A 14,600-nucleotide genomic window follows, 5' to 3' on the forward strand; every position below is an offset into this window, starting at 1 on the left:
TTTAAAAGTTCTATTCTCTGAGATTTTAATGACTGATGCCATTAGCAGACAGATTATTATAATTATATATATTATTATATTATGTATTACATTAATTATATATTATATTAATTATATATAATTGTTACAATTATTTTAGTTCTAAGATTTATATTTGAAATACAGTTTATAAAAACATTTAAGTGATAAATATTTTGTGGCACTACCTTGCAAGCAATTATAACAGAGATAATAATATTATGTTATTTACAAATGTAGAATTAACAAATAATTATACCTTCAAAATCTTCTCTAGCAGCTTCAACAGACACCCATTCTCCTGTATTATATTTCTTTTTACTCTCAATTCGAATATGGTTTCGATTCCCAAACATTATTTGGTAAACAATTTTACCTCCTGTCAACTCTAAGGATATCATGTGACCCTAAAATCATTTGGAACAATATATATATAAATTGGGTGTCATCAATGACACTAAGTACATTTATTTTGCTTGCAACTAATCTACTAATTACATGCTTTAAATAAAGAACTTGATTACAATGTATTATTTTGTAAAAAATTAATATTGCTTTAAAAAGTTTTGTTTGTACATGCTCAACTTAAATTTAACTAAATTTTAAATCTAAAAAATATGTTAAGAATTTAAATATCCATAAACTCTTTTAGCTCATCAATAAATATTTTGCTCTACCAAACGAAAAAATCTGAAAAAGAAAATAACAGACAGAAAATGGATAAATATAATTTAGCATAAACTAACAGTGATGTTTGCAGTTCACTATTCCATTATATATATCTATTTATTACTTAAGGTTTCTGTGAAATTTTATATCATTTTAAGCAAGTTGACTGAGTCAAATGAAAAGTTATTGCAGTAATTAAAACTTACATTTTCTAATCTAAACACAAATATCATTATGCATTTTTGAATGAACTAAAATCAAACAGTGCTTGTTTAAATCGTTGTAAACCTTCTGAGAGGAACAAATAGGCAAGTTATGTTTCAACTCCTAAATTATTATTTTTTCAGCAAAAAACAAATATCAAAATCTTGACTCATATTTTTTTAATAACATAATGCACGTAAATTAATTTTCATTTATGTAAACATGAATAAGTGTAGTTTTACTTAATTTAATAATCAAATCACATAATGCACAACACATTGACAAAATAATGTATTTTAAATCTTTTCTTTTATCTATGCATTTTCTGTTTTTATTTACTCATTCTGTAAATCTAATATTTATTATATTTTTAAAGACTTCAAGATGTTCCATTTTTATAAGCGTAACAAAATTGTTGAAATTTTTAAAGGCTAATTGGCAATTTATTTTGTAAAAATGAGCAATATTTGGAGATAGATAAAATTAATTACATAAGTTACCCACAAATATACAAGTACAAGTAAATAATAGCTAAATAAATATGAATTTAATAAAAAGAAGCATAAGAAGTAGGAAATAAATCAGAGCAAGTAAACAAAAAATAAACATTGAAACAAAATTTGGTGAGCATAAAACTGGGTTAATATACTTGAATATTGTGTTTAATTACTTTTTCATTATTGCAAACCAGGAATAATAAAGCATCTTCATTCAATGTTTTAAAACTCAGGTCAGCAAATAAAGCACTCTTTTTATAAAATGGGGTCTGAGGAACAATGGCATAACTGTTCCCGCCTTGGAACTCATAAGCACTGATATCAATATCTTCAGTTGCTCTAAAAAGAAAGCAAACATTAGAAACATATACTATAATTTTTAATTATTTGTTTTATTATACTTATTTTAATGTTATGTAGTAGAAAACTTGACTTAAAATTAGAAATTGGTCACAAATTTAAAATGTGCATATTTTTATATTTCCTTTCTTTATTTAAAACACATTATTCCTTAAGGAAAGCAATTTTTTATTTCACTAAATTATGAAGGAGTGGTATAATTAAACTTTTGACTTCTAGGAAGATGTTTACGAGTTATTGCAACATTTCAGCAATACAAAGTTGACAGAAATTTAGATTTAATTTATTTCAATCAGTCCAATGTTTTGTTATCTAGTGTTAAAAGTACTTGAAAAATGTTTTAAAAAAATTTTTTAAATAAACAAGGTTATAATGTAAGCAAGCAAATATTTACCCTTCTTTACATCCATCACAGCCTAAATTTGTCATAAAATTCCACAATCCAACCGGTTTGCCATCAAGAAGCACTTCATACAAGCAACCAGAAAATTTTGATGTAATTATCTCGCTTGGAGGCTATGAAATGAATGCATATTTAAAATTTATAGGTTTTTCTTTTGTTTTATATTAGCCATTATTTATGTGCGTTATAAAAATGAAATATAAAATATTATTTCAAACAAATTTTAAATCAATTATAATGACAGTAAAAGAGAGTAGAATCTACAATAATGGATGACCTTAAATCAAAATGATTTAATGTGCATCTTGCAGCATACACATGCTGATTTTTAATTTGACCTCCATTACCAAAACCATGACCTTCAAACTTTTATTCAGAGTTGTGAGTAATGCTAAATCTCCAATCAATAACACGTATGGGATGCTAACTTATTGGAACATGCTTGTAAAAAAGTATTCTTTATTTCTTGGTAAAAAAATATTTAAAATAAAAATGAGCATAATACCTGCGATATGTGCACTTTAGCGTTTTAGATTCGATATGAAACGCTTTAGCCCTTTAGATATGTTGATAAATAATTCTTTGTTTGTAGGTATGGTTTATGCTCATACAAAGTTAATGAATTTCATATTCGTTAAAAATTGTAGTTTTACACAAAAAGTTGAAGCTTTAAAAAAATCTGTATTACGTCGAAAATGCTCAATTTCGGTTTAACAACTTCATGTTCCTGAGGCCACGGAACAATTGCTGTTTCCCTAAAGGATAATTAAGTTATTTTTATGCTTAATAAAGTATTACATAATTAGACTTCAGTAAAATTTATATTTCTTAGATGAAGAAAAAAAATGCAGGAGTGAGAATTAAAATTGTAAATGAACTTATTATCTGCAAATTTTTCAAATATATTTATGATTATGTCTTACTAAAAAGTTGTCTGGAAAACCTCCAACGAAGAAGTTGGAGGATGAATCCAAATCCATTTTTGTGTATCCTGCAGGTGATGAACCAGTGACTTCTAAAGGATCAGGTTTTTGACCATCGGGTGTTCTTTTAACGCTTAATGTGCCAATATTGCCAATCCTGGTGTAAAGGAAAAATATTTGAGACATCTTTCTTAACTGAACAATAATTAAATATCGATTTAAAAAAATATCAAAGCATTTTAATAATATTTTAAAGTTTTTAATGCATATTCAATTTTTGAAACACTGATAAACTCTTAGAATTAGATTAAAAATTATTATATTGTTAATCAACAAAAACAATAAAGCTATTCTAAAAACTATTCCGATATAGCACAGCAGAAATACATTAGTTCAAAATATACATAACTTAGACTCTAGATCCTTGTTCATTTTTTACTGAAAACTTCTTCTTAAACAAAAGTTTTATATTTTTGAGTTGGGATTTTATTCTTGAAAATGTATGATAAGTATAGATAAAGGAAGTTTCCTTCATAGCTAGTGCATGCTTATATTTAAAAAAAAATTTGAAAGCAGCAACTCAATAGGTCTGACAAACCCTAATTGCTTAAAAATAAATCCAAGTAAAAAATCTGTAATAACAGCAGCAAAAACATTTATTAACATTTTAAAACAATAAGAGATTTATAAAGAAATATAAATGACCCTCAGCGGTTGAAATGCAAACATATTAAAAGATATACCCCACTATTAAAAAAACAGCCTAACGAGCCGGCTTATCTTTTTCTAATCTGTTAACTTCTTTCATTATTTAGTGGAAGTGTGATCAACTCGCCTTTTAGCAGTGAGTTAATCACTACATAAGGGCATGATAAATATTTTTTTTATAAAATAGTACCTGTTAGCTTCAATCTTGAACCACTGACTATTTTTCAAAAGTTGTTCATTGTTTGTTTCAATTTCCTTGTCGTGAACAATTACTTTAGTACCACCCCCAACATTCCAAAGAAATCGTATTTTTCTGTTTACCATCTCAATAGCCATGAAATCTTCCTAAAATGTAACAAACAATTAAACTGCTGAGCATAATTTTTGCAATAAGATAACTTCAATCTAAATATTTTTAATGAATAATAAAACCTTATAAAAAAATATAAAACTTTATAGCATGAACTTGGAATGAAACAAATCTTACCTCTTTAGAACTGCCAATAAAAAATAATAAGCTGTCTTCAGCATTTGATTTTGTTGCATAGTTCAGAACTATGTTATTGGTGGTGGATGGTTCTATAGTGGGACTATAGGATCGCATACAAGTTCCAGATGTGTCAGAAGTTAATCCAATTCGAATCTAAAAAAAATAATTTAAGTATTAAACAACATTCAAGAAAAGGATTCTAAAATTTATTCCTATTATCAAATGATACAATTTAATTTTTTTACAAATGTTCGCTTGCAAGGGAAAAAAAATATTTGTAAAAAAAGGTCTGCTATTGAACTATAATTGTTATTTTCAAAGTGATTTTAATAAAAAAAAATCACTGCGAAGAAATTTAAAAAATAACTAATTATAATTTTAGACTGCCTTGAATGAATAAAGCTTAATTTCAAGGAGGCAAATTTTTTTCCCTTTAATTGTTTGTCTGAAATATATAAATTTGATTAGTTCTCTCTCCAGTTATATGAGTTACAGTAAATTCCACAATTATTAAGAACTACAGTGGAACATACTTCATATAAAATCATATAGAAATTGTGGTCTGTTAACTATCAATTCAGTGGAAATATATATATTCTTTTTTGTGTGCATAAAACGCTTTTAAAATTCGAATCCTGACTCTAAGCAATAAAACTTAGTCCACACAAAAACTATCTAAATGGTGAAAAATATATACAGAACTGAATAGTTGTGTAAATTCTTGTCATTTTAATCTAAGCATAAAAATAAATCAAATTCTTTTTCTTTAATAGAATTTAATATATAGAAGTAATATGCCTTAACAACCTTAGATAGTAATACTAGATAGAAAGTAAAAATTGTGACATACACTAGATGCTTTTTGGCGTGCTAACAGTATTTTGTCTTTAAGCTCCTTCAAATTCAATTTTGTCAATTCGTGCTGTTTTCTGACTCTTTTAGCTTTAGAATCTGCACTATCAGCTAACCTTGATGCCTCTTTGGTATCTTCTCTCGCTTTCTGAACTGAAATTGCAACCAACCATTAATATTGAATTATGTTTCAGAATGAGTTTATTCTGTGTATGAAAAAATAGTGATCTTACTTATTCTGGTTAAATTGTCTAAACCACTAACACTTCCAGCCCGAATCGATTCAAATTTTGGTGTTAAATCATTGTCTAATCTTTGCAAGAGCTCATCAGCTCTTCTGTTAGCATTATTAGCTTGATCCTCAGCTGTTTTGGCTGCCCTAACTGCACCATCTAAAATGGGTTTAACACCTATGGGGTAAAAAAGTGTTATACAAAATTTCTTTACTATTTTAAGTTTTATTAAAATAATAAATGAACAGATCAATGAATTCAAATCAATAAAACAATAAAAATACCAGATGCGTTTAAAAATAGATAACTATTGATAACTTTGACGCCCGGTGGCTGAGCGGTTGCCTTCGCGCTGTAGTGCCACAGGTCCCTGGATCGATCCTCGGGCAAGGTTGACCCAGCCTTTCATCCCTTCAGTGGATCGATAAATGAGTACCAAGCATGCTTGGGCACTAAACACTGGGGGTTCCGCGTTCGGCTGACCACCTGACCGGAACATCTGCTCCTGCACCCCAGAGCCCAAGGTCAAGAAAACTGAGATGGGCACAGTTAGCCTTGGCCCTCTATGGGCTGTCGCTCCACTGAGTTTAGTTTAGTAGTATTGATAACTTTTATTTATGCACTTTTCTTGACGGCTGGGATAGCCTGGCTTGTAGGGCTTTTGCCCATGTTCGAGAGGTCGTGAGTTGGAAATCAGTCAGTCAAAGACTACAAAATGGTGACTTGTGCATGCTAAATCTCTCGGGGTTACAAAGTGCTTCAAGTTCCCATAACAAATCTATATCTCTGGGAGTACTAGATTTAGAGATTGATCATGATTTGGTTCAGGTCAAAATTACTATCTACGGATGGATGGTGTGTGAATGTGTCCTCCCTATGAAACAGGATGTGACGTTTGTATCTTGTGTCCGAATCATCCTCAGGGATGTTTCCCTGACCCTGGCCAATAGCTCATTGTGAAGTTCTAGTGCGACGTAAATAAAAAGTACCATTACCATTTTTACTTGAACTAAAATGAGAAATACCAGCAATTCAGTTGCATACTGGGCTGGGTAGATGCCCAAACAAACTCTTGCTTTAAATATCCCAACAAAGAGGAATGAAATCACTGAAGAGGATAAAATAAAGCCAATTAAAGAAAAAAAGCATTAGAAATAGCTAAGTACCTCTAAGAAAATTTACTTCAATATTTCAGATTCAGTATTACATAAGTTTAAACTAAATAACTCTATGGTAGAGAATTTATTATTTATACAGACTGTTAATAAATTTTTCTTAATTATAAAAAGATATTCAAGATTTCAAACACCTAAAACTGCATTATTGAATGTACATATTATCATTTCAATGACTTAAAAATAATAGTGATCAAGGTAGTCATAAGATTTAGTGTTCTTAGTTCATTGAAGGAATACCTTCCTAGACTAAATGCCTGGCCTTTGTATTTCCTTTTCATGATACTGGTTTGAACTTCTACAGGTTTATCACTGATTATTGTTGAAATTTACCTCTTGAGTTTTTTTATGCAATCATATAACTTTATTAAATAAAGCAAAATATGAAACTTAACTATGCATCCCTAATAAATTACATGATTTTTTGTCAATCCCACATATTTACCTGACCATTTTTTAATGATATCTTAAAATAGTAACTAACTTAGTAAATACGGAATACATAGCGTAGTTTTTATTTGCCTATAAATATGATCATTTACATTAGTACTAAGTAATGTAGAAATATAGAAATCCATGTAGGTTTAAAACACAAGTTTAAAATCATGACATAAATAATTAAACCTTTAGGAAGTGTATCTAGTTCTCGGTTAATTATATCATTGCTTCTTTTTCCAAAGGCAAGATCTTCAGCAAGATTGTCCAAATCATTTTTTCTTTCTCGCATTTTTTCTTCCAATTCTATTAGAAAGAAGAAAATTCAATTAATGTGACCATATTATAATGCATAGTTAATAATAGGAAATACTTAAATTAATTGCATTTACCAGGAACTTTCTCATCATTTAGTTTCTGTGCTTCCAACAATAATTGGAGGCTTTTTGCTCTAGCTTTATCTGCCTGCTCAGTAAGAGCGTCCCCAATATCTGGATAGGCCTGAAATGTAATTTTAAAATAGTTTTGTGGATATTTTTCAAGATTAAGATGTGTAATCAAAACCTATTTCTGAATTATTAATTCCATATAACTTTACTATAATAAGTTTAATAATAGCAATTTTACTTCATGATTAAAATTTTTCAAAATTCTTTTTTTTTAAAAGTGGATTAATATAGTTAAGTTTTATTCTTTTAAATGTATTACAATAAAAACAACAAAGAATATTCAATAAAAACAGAAGAAAAAAATAATATAAATCCAAAAACACTTTTTTAAATTATGAAACAAGTTTATTTAAATAATTAACAGTTGTTATCAGGTCTACTCCAAACATTTTGAAAAGCTATAACAAAGTTCATTATTCAGATTCATGTTTTTTTGTTACATTAAAATTAAAAATACTATATGATATCTCAAATTTCTAAACACAAAATTTGGGTAGACGCATTGTTTTGCAACTTTAAAATATTTACCTTTAATTTACTGCAATTTTACTTAATGTCTCTCAACTTTTTACATCAAAATACTTCTCATAAAAGTTTTTCTGATTATTTCACATAATTAAAATAAACATTAGTATAAATAAGTTTTTTTTCTCTGGTGACTTTTGCTTTCATTTTATTATTTGAAAGGAATTCTCAATCACAATTACCATGCCTACGATATTCACCACTCTGAATCTTGAAACTTATGTTTTGTAATTTTTAATTATTGCTACTATATATTTCATGATTGTTAGTTTAAGAATGGAAAAAATAAATTTTGGTTGTGGTTATGTCTTTTATATTTCCTTGCTACTTATAGTTGTTTAATTACATATTTAAATTAGTTCTTTGAGTAAAAAGAGATAACAAAATTTAAATATAAATTTTTTCACCAAATTTTGCATTCTTTTTATACAAAACAGGTACAAAGAAGTGATAAATTTTATTAATTTGAAACTTTAACTTCAGTTAAGTATTCAAAAATATTACTTATCCCAAGATAATTACACTAAAGACTCATTTTGTAGAATTTAAATCATACTCTATAAATTAAAAATGTAAATTTTTTAATGAAACAAATTAGTGTAGCTTAATAGAAATAATCTTAAATATTTATTAAAATTATGGCTAAATGATTCGTGTCAAAGTTTTCAATATTGGCTCAAAGTTTGCAAGTTTCCTTGTTAAAGTGTTACAGTCACATCTCAATTTCTTAAAACAGGCAAAGTTTTGTATCTATTTGCTGAATGTTTAGTTATCTAGGATTAAGAGGAATCCTAGTCACTTAATATAATGTTGTTTACTATACAATATTAAAACAAAAACTGCAAATTGCGAGCTTGTATTTGTTTTTGTGTAGGATTTTATCAGCATCTGTTTTAAGTCATCTATACGTGTGTAACAGATCTGATTATGATCAGCATCTGTTACTCGCACAGCAGCTCACTTATGTTTTGGGAAGAGGGACATTGACTCACATAGAAGATGGGATTATGCATTAGAGTCAATTATCAGCTAACTATAAGATTTTTCGCTTCATATGACACAGATACAGATGAGAGTTAATGACATTCATACTTACTCAAGAATTCAGAAGTCTTGAGTCTACTGCGAAAGTTTATGAATAAGTGCATTAAAATTAATCTATATTAATTTTATTTCTTAATTTTTAAACTCAACTTGACAAATCTTCCTTTGGTGAACATTATTGATTCAAATTCATTTGTGTGAAAAGTAAAATATAGAATTCCCACCACAGCCCATTGTAGACCAGAAGGGTTAAGGAGGTTGATCCAAGATGTCGTGACCAATGGTTAGATGGTGGCAATATTGTCAGCTTTTCTCACTAACCACCTTTACTTCTTTGACAAGGTAGTGCAATATTTTTTACTTGCTATGATATTAAATTACAGCAGTTATTCCGAAAGATGACGCATAAGTTGCCTTAAGTGCCTTGCCTCCATTTAACAAATTCTACTCTGCGAGTTTTGTAAGCAATTTTAAGTACCTGGGGAACTTGAAAAACTTACAGAAGCTATATGAATAAGTTTTACTATTTAAAGAGCATCGATTTTGGAAGGTGTACGTTTGTTTACACCTTAACTGGCACTTCTATTCTACCTAACTGGCTTCTCTTCACCCCAGCTAGAACATTATTCTGTGCCTAAGCAGTTGTCTAATAATGTATAGATAATATTGTATAATGTATAAACTATACTCTTTCTATAACTATGTATAAATTGTACTGTTTAACAATTTTAATTTTTTAAAATGTACTTATGTTTTATTATATAACTTATCTTTCTCAAGTCATCATTATTTGCTGAAATATAGTTCCTTGCAAGATTGAACCTACACACCAGAGTGGTATCCATTGGTCTGAAGCTGGGAGGGCTTTCAACAGTTGCCAGAGATTGAACCCCACTCAATCTCTGGCAACTCACTATAATAGCTCAGTGCCTTAACTACTGAGCAACCACGGCTCATCCACTTATGAAGATAGAATAATAGCAATTATAAATTTAAATGGAATAATGCCTTTTTCAAATAGGTATTAAAAAGAAATAATTCTGCTAACCTGGCGATATGCATTTTCTGCAGCTATTTCAGCCTCTCGTGCAGCTAAGTCAGCAGCAAGAATAGCATCGACGATACGTTGATAAGCTTTTGCAGCTTCCAAAGGTAGTTTTGACAAATCTTTAGTAGCTCGGAATAAACTAAATAATTAGGATCGATATTAATATTTATTCTGTAGTCATAAAACAAAAACTGTTATGATTGTACAACAAGTAAAGAGTAATACTCACTTTGCAAGGAGTTCACTTTGTCTTTCCAATTCATCTGCATGTTTCTGAGCTGGAATAACATATTTTTCTTTGTACAGAGGATTCAAACGTGCTAAAATGCTTTGATGTTCATCTAATTGGTTGGTGGCGTTGTCCAAATCTCTTAATAGTCGCGGTAAGAACTAGAATTAAATAGGAAAAGTAATTGCTAGGTTAGTCCAATTTTTAAAGTGCAAAATACAATCTTCAAATGTATTTTGTAATAGAAGAAACAATTTTCAAACACTTGAAAACATTTTTTTAATAATAACTTAAATCATTACTAAGATAATTTTTTTGAAGAGCTACCTTACTTATTAGAGAAAAAGTTAAAGAATTGAGAAAGTTTAGGGGCCACATGAATTATTTTAGTTCTATTTGGTAGAATATGACCTTATTTTGTATAAGTATATATATATATATTAATTAAGTATATCTTTAGTCATAGGCTTCGTTCCTATCCATAATTTTTGAACATTTGTTTTTAAATGAAGAATGAGTAATTTTAAAAGATAGTGCATACATTATTTACAAACAGATAAAAATCATAAAATAAAAATGGCTTACTTCAAATTTTACAGCTGCGTCAATAATGGCTCCATTAGCTAAACCAAGTAATTCATCAGCCTCCTTTAAAGTCTTATTAGCAGAATCAACGAAATCGTATATTTCTCCCACAATTGCCTATAAAAAAGTAGTAAATTTCGAAAAGTTATAAAACATGGTGATAATAAAAATTATACGACAGAAATTATAAAACATTTCAGGTTACCCAAAAAGTGAAATGTCACTATATATAACTATTAAACTAATTCATATGATGAACTTTCCTTTACTTCAAAAATACTTACAGACTTACTTTCAATGTGCTTAAAGAATCATTAGCTTTATTATTGATTTTATTAGAATCTTGTAATCATTGGTATGAAATTTAGAATTATGAATTGACTTATGAAGGAAACTAATAATTTCATTCAGGACAATAACAATCTATAGTGCAAAATTTACCATTACATTATTAGTGTATAGACAATTTAATATAGGTACTAATTATTTGTTTCAAAAGGTTTCTTACATTGACTTCTCTTTCTCGTCCTCTTCCAACCTTTAAGGTTTCTAAAGTTCTCTCCATTGGCTTTCTCACACTTTCATCTATGTTTTTAATCATATCAGACAGCACTTCATCTAACCGTTTTAATCTGTCTTTTAAGTCATCAACTCGTGCACGGTCTAGTGTGAGTTTTTTTATGTTGTTGAGTAAATTTTGTGCTTTTCTAAAACAACGAAATAATTTTAGATTAATGTAAAAGTAATGAAATTTACTTGTTTTGATAGTGATTATATGAATATAGTATTGTTAGACTTTATATGTAGCACAATGAAGACAAAAAGAAAAACGAAGAGAATTAATAAGTTTTATTTACTGTGCATAAGCTGCAAGTATATAGAACTCATCGAAAATAATAAAGATTAATAAAAAGAGATGAAGAAAAATTATTAAAATAAAACATTCTTCAAAAAAATATTATAAAAGTTAAAAATATATATTAAAAAGCTGGAAAACAAAAAAACGAAAGGATATAATCTCTTCATCAGCTCACACGATTATATCCGCAAAAGGAATGCGTATATAATTATGTGAACTGATGAGATTATATATTTTCTTTTTTTTTTCCTCTTCTCTTTTTATTAATCTGTATTGTAATAATTATGTGAACTGATGAAGAGATTATATATTTTCATTTTTTTTCCTCTTCTCTTTTTATTAATCTGTATTGTAATAATTATGTGAACTGTATATAATTATGTGAACTGATGAAGAGATTATACATTTTCATTTTTTTTCCTCTTCTCTTTTTATTAATCTGTATTGTAATAATTATGTGAACTGTATATAATTATGTGAACTGATGAAGAGATTATATATTTTCATTTTTTTTCCTCTTCTCTTTTTATTAATCTGTATTGTAATAATTATGTGAACTGATGAAGAAATTATATATTTTCATTTTTTCCCCTCTTCTCTTTTTATTAATCTGTATTGTAATAATTATGTGAACTGATGAAGAGATTATACATTTTCATTTTTTTTCCTCTTCTCTTTTTATTAATCTGTATTGTAATAATTATGTGAACTGATGAAGAGATTATATATTTTCATTTTTTTTCCTCTTCTCTTTTTATTAATCTGTATTATTTTCTATGTTTTCTCTATGATTTTCACTTCATTTTTTTAAAAAAAAAAATCTCTTATTTTCAGAATAAATTATCTTTTATTATGAGAAAATAATTTTTTAACTAGGATTAGGATTGCAGTCTTCAGTCTAGGCAGCATCTCAATACTATACACTATCTCAATATACCTTATCCTTCTCCATTACATATTTCCTAATTCAAGGAGAAGATAAGAAACTGTGTACTTATAAGAGAGTTTCTTTAATTTATTTTATAGATATAAATAACTATTTTTAAATATATAAATGTAAGAATTCAAATCAAAGAAATCTTTTCAGCATAAACCTTAATTCTCTGTCTGCATTTTCTTTATCAGGTCCAAATTGTCTGGATTTAATTTCCTGAAGCATTCTTTCAGCCTCACGCAACATTCTCTCCACAGAGACACCGGGACCAGTAGGATCTTTACCCTGTGCTTCCAATTCAGCCACTAAATCTAAAGGTGAAAAATTATAGTCAATTTTTATTTTAATAATATTATATATATTTATATATATATATTATATAACTTGACATTTTAGAAATACTCTTACAGGAAATTTTAAATTTTCTTTTACAAATTTTTTTTTAAAATAGAAAGTTTAAGAGTCAACAATAAAAATTTGAGTTTAATATAAGATTAAAACGTTTTTCAAATTTAAATTCAAAAATTCTTTAAGAAAAATTTATGTTGCTAAAAGAAATGATTTTTATATATTTGATTAAATTTCACTTTATTAAAAGAAATTTATTGTATTAAGAGATCCACACTTGTTAAATATCTAAAATAGTATGTGTGAGCTATCAAATTTGATAAATATAACAAGCTTTCTTAATTTTCTTTAAGTCTTACGAAATAAATAACTAAAACCATTCAAATAAAAGTAAATTATTTTATGACATTATTAACAAAATCTATTCATAAAAAGCAAAAAGTCAATCATAAGTTGTAAGAAAAATTTTACCTTTTATATGTTGTCTCATTTTGTTCAATTCTTCTAACAATTTTTTTGCTTCATCAAATGTATCTTTTGCATCCACGGAAGTATCTTTTGCTTTTCCTACATATCCTTTGGCCTAACGTTAGACAAGACAAGAAAACAAACAGAACGTAAGACAAGAAAAAAATACTTATGGCTTTTCGTTTTCATCTATTTTTATTAATTATAATTTATTAATTATCAAATTTTACTTTGCAACTAGGTGAATTTTCTTTAAAAAATTATAATATTCTGGTTAAATTTCATTTAAAACGAAAAAAAAAAAATTACTCACTCATGTATATGCAACAAACAATAAATTATACGTAATTTAGAACAATATGGTTACTCACTCTAACTAAAAGCATGTCTGCTTTAGCTTCAAGCTCCAAATAGAATGTAAATTTATCTACAAGATCTTTTCCTTTAGTAACATTTCTTTGATAATCATCAACAAGAGGCTAAAAAAACGTTATGTATTGATTATCTATTATCAATATTGTCCTGAATTAATCAAAATCAATATTACTATATATTACTTTTAATCGTTTTTCTTCATTTGAAATTTTGTCCAGATATCCCCATGGCAATCTAGGTAAGTCAGTCAGATTTGTGCTATCTAAGCGCAACTTCATGTCATAAAGTTCCCTCAGAAGAATTCCAGTGCATTCATCCTCACAAGCTTCATTAGAAAATAAAATAAATAAGATCTAGGTATATGATTTGCCATTGAAATTATTATTTCATTCAACTAAAAGGCTTAGTGGAAGTATGTTCTAAGAGATGTTTTTGAGAAACTTGAAATTTTACTGAGAAAGATTCCTCTTAGTCTTATTAAACTATTTACCTAGTAATTAAATTTTGCTTATTTCAATAGTTGAAGTTATAATCTCAAAAATGTTTCTGGAGTAGAAGAAGGTTCAAGCTCATTTTGCTATGGGCAGTTGACGAGTAGCTTTAAAAATCTTCTCTTTTAGGAACAAATTAAAATATTATGAGAGTTTGACACTGTGGTGTAAAGAAATTTGAATGAATTTAATTTAAAACAAAATAAAGGATTTATAGATTTGGACAGTTTAAAGCTTTTGGACAAAAAATAATAGCAAAGCATATTCTTTATACCAAT

General features: G+C 27.6%; 1 protein-coding gene across 2 annotated transcripts in view; it reads right to left on the minus strand.

Moving 5' to 3' along the window:
- Positions 1-14,600, minus strand: part of LOC107442050 (laminin subunit alpha-1) — a 111,954-nt gene that overhangs the window by 22,884 nt on the left and 74,470 nt on the right. For both annotated transcript variants that reach the window (XM_016055506.3, XM_016055505.4), the window contains exons 36-53: positions 14,014-14,156; positions 13,828-13,935; positions 13,460-13,571; positions 12,801-12,951; positions 11,356-11,554; positions 10,848-10,964; positions 10,263-10,423; positions 10,034-10,172; positions 7,360-7,468; positions 7,157-7,273; positions 5,358-5,534; positions 5,123-5,277; positions 4,270-4,425; positions 3,973-4,127; positions 3,075-3,231; positions 2,143-2,264; positions 1,562-1,727; positions 278-425 (exon numbers count right to left, since the gene is read on the minus strand). In XM_016055506.3, the coding sequence (XP_015910992.1) occupies positions 278-425; positions 1,562-1,727; positions 2,143-2,264; positions 3,075-3,231; positions 3,973-4,127; positions 4,270-4,425; positions 5,123-5,277; positions 5,358-5,534; positions 7,157-7,273; positions 7,360-7,468; positions 10,034-10,172; positions 10,263-10,423; positions 10,848-10,964; positions 11,356-11,554; positions 12,801-12,951; positions 13,460-13,571; positions 13,828-13,935; positions 14,014-14,156 (2,592 nt within the window). The remainder of the gene's footprint in view (positions 1-277; positions 426-1,561; positions 1,728-2,142; positions 2,265-3,074; positions 3,232-3,972; positions 4,128-4,269; positions 4,426-5,122; positions 5,278-5,357; positions 5,535-7,156; positions 7,274-7,359; positions 7,469-10,033; positions 10,173-10,262; positions 10,424-10,847; positions 10,965-11,355; positions 11,555-12,800; positions 12,952-13,459; positions 13,572-13,827; positions 13,936-14,013; positions 14,157-14,600) is intronic.

The sequence above is a fragment of the Parasteatoda tepidariorum genome, chromosome 9, assembly GCF_982258835.1.
Source record: "Parasteatoda tepidariorum strain Cologne lab strain chromosome 9, Ptep-v5.0, whole genome shotgun sequence".
In the NCBI taxonomy this organism is placed as follows: Eukaryota; Metazoa; Arthropoda; class Arachnida; order Araneae; family Theridiidae; genus Parasteatoda; species Parasteatoda tepidariorum.